The sequence below is a fragment of the Morone saxatilis genome, unplaced genomic scaffold (assembly GCF_004916995.1).
Source record: "Morone saxatilis isolate NCDOM2014 unplaced genomic scaffold, NCSU_SB_2.0 Contig20, whole genome shotgun sequence".
NCBI lineage: Eukaryota > Metazoa > Chordata > Actinopteri > Moronidae > Morone > Morone saxatilis.
In genome coordinates, this window is record NW_023339763.1 from 17459653 (window position 1) to 17467826 (window position 8174).

At 42.5% G+C, this 8174-nt stretch overlaps 1 protein-coding gene across 2 annotated transcripts in view; it reads right to left on the reverse strand.

The window, feature by feature from the left end:
- Positions 1 to 5599, reverse strand: part of ksr1a (kinase suppressor of ras 1a) — a 27645-nt gene extending 22046 nt beyond the window's left edge. For both annotated transcript variants that reach the window (XM_035666938.1, XM_035666937.1), the window contains exon 1: positions 5051 to 5599. In XM_035666938.1, coding sequence (XP_035522831.1) covers positions 5051 to 5266 — 216 coding nt within the window. In that variant the 5' untranslated portion in view covers positions 5267 to 5599. The remainder of the gene's footprint in view (positions 1 to 5050) is intronic.
- Between the last annotated feature and the right edge of the window lie 2575 nt (positions 5600 to 8174).

The window sequence follows — 8174 nt, forward strand, 5'->3', positions numbered from 1 at the left end:
AAAGATGTCTAAATATAGATGCAGCCACAACAGCTCGCACCACGAGCGCACAGCAAACTCTCTCCAACACCATGAGGAGACAAAACAGAGTGACGCTTTGCTGTTTGCTGATCATTACTGAGAGCAGTGATTAAAAAAAGATGAGACGCTAAATTGCTTTTATATAAAAAAGGTTCACACCAATGAATAAATAACTGGCAGCATTTGACACTGGTTTTAAGGTTATGTAAAGCACAGCACATAAGCAAAAACCTCGAGTTCTACTGTTTATAGGATGTTTTGATGTCCATGTTTCCAAGTGTCTGGGTCATGAAGACTGATTTGGGCCTGGCTTAAAAACAAACAAGCTGCTAAGGCAGTACAGGGAGGATATGATAAAGCAAAAGTCAGGAGTACATAAAGAGCTACAGTAGAAGTAACACGGAGGCAGCATGAGAGGCAGAGACCAGGCTGAGTGGGATTAACATGTGAAAAGTGAAGTACCAGTTAGCACTCCATTTGAGAGGCCAGTATCATTATCCTCTCACTGGCAAGGCAGAAAAAACACACAGTTCAAGTGGAATAATAAAGCTCTCTCAATGAGAGTATAAAGTGAGTTCGAGCCTCTCTTGATGGCACTCCAGTGCAATATGGGAGCGATACCAGTTTCCACCACGGCTGTGACAGCTACTTTGACCTGGTGCAGTTCGCTCAAATTCATCACATGAATTCAAGATATGTTTCCACAAGTTCCCTATATCACTAGACCAATGTTGAATATGCTGTCGAGTTGTGTACCAATATCACCCCAGATGTTTCCAACAATGTTCAAACCCAGAGAATTTCGTAATTTTATTTAGGTAATGTTTCACCAGTCAGTGGCATCATATCCCCTTTGCACATGCATTTGGTTGTCTGCCAGAAGCTGTCATATATTTAAATTTGAGCCATTTTTAGGGCACATTTTTACAATACACTTTTATATTACTATGTATTTTAACCAGATGAAGGAATTTAGTCATCGGGTTTCTGGATCTTAAGTTATCAGAGAAACAAGCTGAGCTAACGTCAGCAGCAGTTCAGCTGGATTTTAAGGTGAAACTGCTTAATTCAGTGTTTTTACCAGTTTTAATCGCTGGGTCCATTTCCTTTGGAGAGGAGGAGACCTCTGTGGATAATTCAGATCCAGGTAGAAACCTCCTAACCAATGAACACTGAAGGAATCCGAACTGGGAGAAGTGCAATGACAACAATTGTGGTGAAGACAACAACCGACACTACTTCATGACGTCACCCAGCGGCGTAAATTACATATCGTACCTTAAAAGTTGCCTCAAAGCTTAAAAAAAAACACCTATCGTGTCTGGCTACTACTGCTACAGGATGGTGATCACCTGGACACTGAGTTGCAAGCCAGTGTGCTTCCTAGAATATCAAGATATTGTACAGCTTTCACATCAATGGGTCAAGGTTGGGACATAAATGAAATGAGTTTTAGGGTCATGTCTTGTGCGTATCTGAAATACAGCACCTGACATATAACAGGATCTATACTGGGTCGGCCTAAATCTATCACTAACTCCACAATCTGCTGACTTTAAATATTTGAGCCATGTGGCAAGTGAAATCTCTTGGAGGGCTAAAACAAGAAGTGAAAGTGCACACTTGTGGCAAGAGGTGGTTTCAAAATGATGTGCCAGTAAAGTCACAGGAAATAAGACTGCTGATCAAGACAGCTGCCCACGCTATGCTAGATCCACTTGAAAGACATCTAGACCAGGCTTCTCAGCAGTGATGATGAACGTTTGACTCCGTATTTAAATGCTACATCGAGCCTTATCGGCAATCGCCAGCTGATCTAAAATCCTTGTTTTGTCAGTTCAAAGTCCCTTTTTTTCTCCTGTCCCCTCACATGGTGCTCAAAGGTCAAGGACAGCTAAAGGACAGCAACTATGGAGCTGGCAGCTACTGTGTCGTCACTGAACGCATTCAGCTGTCATCTTTATGACCGTCTTCTCCATTGCTTTCTTCACTTCCAATTTTCTGTTTAAATAGTTGTGACTTCTTCCTTAGTTTAAATGACTACAAGGTTTTGATGATTCAGTACTTCTGAATCAATGAAAAGCAGGAGGAACTCCTACATTCTCCGCTCACCCTCTATCTATGGCATACAAGAGGCAATGAAAATATAATGAAACAGTAAGTAACAGTAAAAGATGTTAGATTCAAAAGGAAATGACAAATTAAAAGATACTTTTACCAAACATCTGCAGGTACAACAGATGGAGGATTCTGACTTCCATAGCGGTTGATGCATAATGAGACCAACAGCAAAAAATTAGTTCAAGGGAAGTTTCTACAAGTTTTGACTTGAGCTGTCACTGAAGACATCCCTGCTCACATGTTGATTAGTTGCCTTTAGTCACTCTTTATCTTTCCTTGAGTCAAAACGGCATTACATAGTCACTTATACGCTCTTTAATGTTAGGTAAGGCAGGGCTGAGTAGCTGCACTCTTCAGTCACTGCTGTTCAGAAACAGTTTGACTACTGAAACACAAGTACAATTTCAATCAGTGAACATAGAAATGAAAGTGAATGTGAATAAATATACCATTGCAACGTACATTTGGCTGCGCTGTAAACCATAAAGTATCCACTATACCTGTTTCCAATGCATTCCTAGTTGTTCTGGTCCACAAAGTTCAATAGCCAATACCTTGCTAAACCCCAAACCAGCCAAGATAACTTGAGGTAACCAGACCCACTATTTCTGACTTTCAGAGACCCCTCCCACAAGAAAGAGACCGTAGAGCAGTTTTAATAGCCTTCAAGAAACATGTGAGACAGGCACAGCCTGCCCATTGTCATGTAGAACAATGCCGGTGCAAAATGCACCTACAAGACACCGTACCTCAGGAAGTACTCTGCCAGATCATGTCCTGTTCCACACAGCGACAAGGTACGCATGACAGTGGATGAAGAGGGGTTGAAGCAACTTGACTTGGCATTGCTGTGTACAAACTATTCAAGCAGACTATGTTTTAACCAGACGTGCTTAAAGTTGGCATTGATAAACCCTAATTCTGTCTAAGAAAACAAAGATGTGACAAACTACAAACATGCAAACTGATGAGGTCTGGTTTCTATTTCAGTTAATACTTTTTTTTCATTTAATACTGGGCTTCTTTGCTTGAGCCTGTGAAAATTTGTTCCCACACAGTAGCTTGCCAACTTGCAGTTGATGCCTGCCAGCCAGCTTAGGAGCTACCACATTATTTTGTAGACATTAGTATTATGAAAATAGTTAAAAAGCCTAACCTAAAAACACAGGGATGCTCTGCCATCTCTCCCTTGTACAAGGTATCTTTTTTTCTGAAACTAGCATCACAAATACAAATAGATATTTTGAGCAAGCAATACCATGTTGCTCCCTGGCCTGCTGAGGCAAACAGTCTGACAGTTACAAGATTTCAAATATATTGTAACGTGCTTTAAAAAGGGCTACTTTCTTCATCAGCCATGATTCTTTACCATTTTGAAGGTCACTTGCAAACCAGTTCAGCCAGGCTATTGCATCTCTGTTTGGCTGAAACTAAATGCTCACAGCTTTCTGGAACATTGGTTTATAGGGGCAACGGCACAATTGTTCATGGGGTGTTCAGTTATACAGAAATAAAACAGACATGGATAATTGATAGCCTCGAGCCAATCAGGAGTGAATATTCCTTTTATCCAAGGTATAATGCTTAAATAAACCATGAGCCAGAAAACCCATTTACCATCTATCATATCTCTTGAGTGTCAGCATGTCTGGAGCCTGTACCGGCGATACATTAATCCACCTTCTACAAGTTCACATTTGTAGCCATTAACCCTGTATTGTTTTTTTTGTTGTTTTTTTTAACAATACCACATCTCATCAACAGCACTGTGCATCAGCCTTTTATACCCCAACACCAGCCCCCTCTTTCCCATCACCCTCCCCATCCGAAGCAGGGCCTGCTGTCCCCTCATTGCATTGTTACTAACAACATGAAGCTGGACTTTCCATGACATGATTCCTTCAGTCATCTCGCAGCCGAGAATATTACAAAAACAATATGTGACCGTAAACAACCATGGGCTGGAAACAAGTGACTCTTAAGGAAAAAAAAAGACAAACATTAATATTCCTATTATGATAGGAATCATTTACAAAAAAAAAAGAAATAAAAGGCCCACATTACAGAACAGCTACTACTGATGATCATGTAGTTCCTTTAAAAGGAGCATTCAAGTATGAACATTATGAGAGCATTTGTTTTAAATATGCAAAGGAGGAAAATACTGTGCAGCCTTTGCTGATGCCTGCATGCTACCGGGGCATGACTGCCTACTATAGCAGGACATGCTGAGGCGCTGTAAAGCCAATGGCATCTCTTGCGCTAAGCAATGTCAAGTCATCCCAACACGACTGAACTGAATTTTGCATCCAGATGCAGGAAAGCAGCGCGTGCGCACACGCACACACATACACACACACACACACACACACACACACACACAAACACACGGAAAACGTCGTACATTATCTTGCAATGCCTGCTGCACACACACACACACACACCAAGCCCCGTGCATAGAACAGAATACGTGGAACATAAAATGATGGCAGTATCTGGATTATTGAATGTGTGCCATTAGGCCAGGCTGCATTCAGCTGCACAGCACGGTGCTGTGAACTATCCGAGGGGCTCCTGACAAATATTTCCACCTAGAGAAAGAGGTCACACGAATAACTGGGTCGGGCATCAGTGATATATATCTCGACCATTCGGGAATCTAGAAGCCCAAAAACTTAAACCTTATTTTCCCATGTTCACCTCAATGCATCGAACCCAGTACGGTGTATATTGCAAGCGACAAAAAAAAAATGTGCTCAGCTCAGTGACACTCACAGGGCGCCTCGCTTGCAGCCAATATTAAGCCTATATGAGGCGGACATAGCGTTTGGGCTTCATGACTCCGCAATTTGACTAGACCGCTTTCTATTGCAGGACGGGGGGGGGCACATATCTCAAAAGCTCCTACCTCTAAAGTGCGTATTTCTTGCTGTGTGAGGTCGTTGGACGCGGCGCATTTGGTCCGTAGCCCCTGTAAACTGGAGATGGAGATTTCAATCATATTCTGGATGAGTTCGCATTGATGTAGTGCGGCCATCGCTGCGCCACCGCCGCCGCCGCTATCCCTCTTCGGCTGCTCATCACTCTCGACCATCTTCCCACCTTTAGCAGACACACTATCCATTCCTCAGCATTGGGCACGGCTGGAAGGGGCTGGAGTCAAACTGTTAAGCTCAAATAAAACATATGCAGCAGTCCCCGGCGACGCAGCGACCTATTGTGGAAGTTAGCTGACAGCAAATGTGCCCAGTTCCCAATCTGGAAAAAGTCAGGATGCAAACCGAATATTTGTATCTTTGTTTGTTCTTTTTATTTTTTTTTTATATCAAAACAAGATGCTCGACGGCGACCCCGGGGGCTGTGAAGCGGTCCAGCGTCCGGCAATGAGCGACTTGTATTCTCAGTCCGTGTAGGCTACACCGAACGGGAGGCTACTCTCTTCCACCGTCAGCTCTGGCAGAGGCTTTCACCGTCTGTCAGCTGTTGGGAACATCACGGGGCGCGGTGCAATCTGGGAAATGAAGTCACGCAGGTTACCAAAAAAAAAAAACCCTCACTACTTTTCTCTCCCACGACCTCCCCCCACCACCTCTCTCGTGCGCGCGCTCACGCACATGCAAATGAGGAGGAAAAAAGAAAGAAAAAAAAAAGAACAGCAGTAATTGTGTTGTACAAATGACTTAATTACTTTCCGTTGAAAGGAAGGTCATTTAAATGAAAAGCACAGGTGCAAAGAATAAGAATCAACAATGGCTGCATTCCATTTAGCTGCTTCAGTTTTTAGGGTCCTGTATTGTGCATGCTGGCTCGCTGTCTCACTGTCACGGCTTAGTGGGGCACTTGAATTGAATGGAGCCATTGTTAATGTCATTAGTAACACCAGTGCTTTTCATACCATGACGTGTCAGAAATATATTCTTTGAAACAGGCCGGTTGTGTCGTGCTGCACTGGTGTGGCTGACGGGAATGCCAAAGAGTAATTTACCTACGCTTTTCCTGCTATGACCATTTTCCTGCTGTAACCATATCCCCTAGGAAAGGCCTGTTTACTGTCAACAAAGCAGATAAAAAAGTACTATGAGGTAATATGATAGGGTCTGCATTACATGGGTGTTGTGATGAATTTTAGGATCCAGAACTCTCCTCTTTCTCCTACACTGGTACAGCACAATTGCACAGTAGTGTGGAGAGGTAGCGCTGGCGCTGCAACAGTAGCTTTGGGCCCCAAGAATAATCACCACCTTTCACCTCACTCGCAGCGCCGTGCACTGTCAGTACATACTCTGTGTTGAGCAAAAAGAGATGCACCATAAAGCCTACAGGAATAGAGATATTAGCAATATGATTAATAGGCCGCTACCCTTTATGTATTCTATCAAAGGTGGATATCTGTGATCAGAACATAGCCGCCTACCCTACCAGCCAATCCAAGTCCACATAGTTGAGATTCCACTTGCATGTAGTTGAGCGTACATGGTCTGCATTCAAATGCAGACTGTGCATTCCACAGCGATGTGATGTTTGGTGTGGAAAGGATGCTGTACATCTACAGAGCACTAGGCCTTTAATAGTACATCGTTTTGTTTGTTGTTTAATCGCACTCCTCAAAAGTCTCAATAGTTACTACAATCACGTGGCCAAATTAAAACAGATAATTTAATCCTCCCACTCAAAGTCTTACTTCCACAATAAAAGCAAAAGTAGCATGCGGCCAAAAATGAAGAAATAACGGCATGTTACAAATCTTGACAGTGATGGAATTTACGGCAACTTCCAGACCAAGGTGCATCTTTCGTCCTCAGGGCAGTGCATCTCGTATGTATGGGGGTGGGAGGAGTGTGCAGGTTTCCACAACCATGAAGCAACAGTACCCATGGCTCATTGCTGCAATGAGGGTGTGATGTTCCTTCCTTTAATATACCCTGATTATACAATGGAACGTGAGTCACTTCTCATGGAGCCCTGTGTTCCTCCTCTCCATCTGTCCATCTGTTTCTTCTCATCTTCTGATTACTGAGGAAATGGTACTGTATCTTACACTGGCCAGACAAGCACCAGTCCAAATAGCAGCCTTGCATGGTGACATATAGGGATCAGAGTGAAAAATCAAATTAAGGAATTAAAATCCTCATTCAGAGTGTTTTGGTGTACCGCCGAGTTAACCTCCGATCCAGAACTGAAACTATGTTGGAACCTGGCAATATAAATTCCTCTGAAAAATTGCAACGTGACATTGATTTAGCATGAAACTGTAAATCCATCTGACACCATTGCAACAATGGAACAAAACAGCAACAAAGCCAAGTTTAAATCATAAACTATTTGTTATTGTCGGCCCTGTACTTTGTAAACTCAGTCCTGCTGTATTAACAGCACAGATTTGATGGTGACATGCCAGCAGAGCACTCTGCCAATTTCAGCTCCTCTTTGCCTTCAAATCAAGTTAATAAGTGGCAACAATGGGATCAGAGTAAAGGAAGGCTTGAAGGACTTATCTCATATGGGTTCTATATGTATATGTTATATTCTGTTCCATATAATGGCAGCTAATGCTGGAAACAGAATGCTGTTAAATACTACCAAGTAAAACCTTGCAATTTAAGGTAAATATTAATTTAAACCTCTTTTATACATGTCTGGCGCTTAACATATATTGCATAACTGCAACATAAGGGCTCTGGTGGTGAGGAAATATATCTGTGTGACTACTTAACCCTTCAGTTGACAGATCACAGAAAGGTGAGATGTGAGCTCAACAGAAGCCACCATTCCGTACTTCATGAAAGATCTCCAGTATCTCTGAGGAAAAACATTTCAGTGGCTCACCGTTTCTTTCTCCTCCCCTCTGTGTTCTCTCTTTTTGCTGCAGCTTTTTCCGAGAGTTCACTTTCCTCTTAAATGAAACATGAGGATTTCTGACCTTTGTTTAGTGACAAATAATGTGCATCATGCAGGCAAAACCAAAAAATCGCAATGTATGTATGAAAAAATGAGCATGAGGAATGTTCAGACAGGCACTTGCAGACACGACT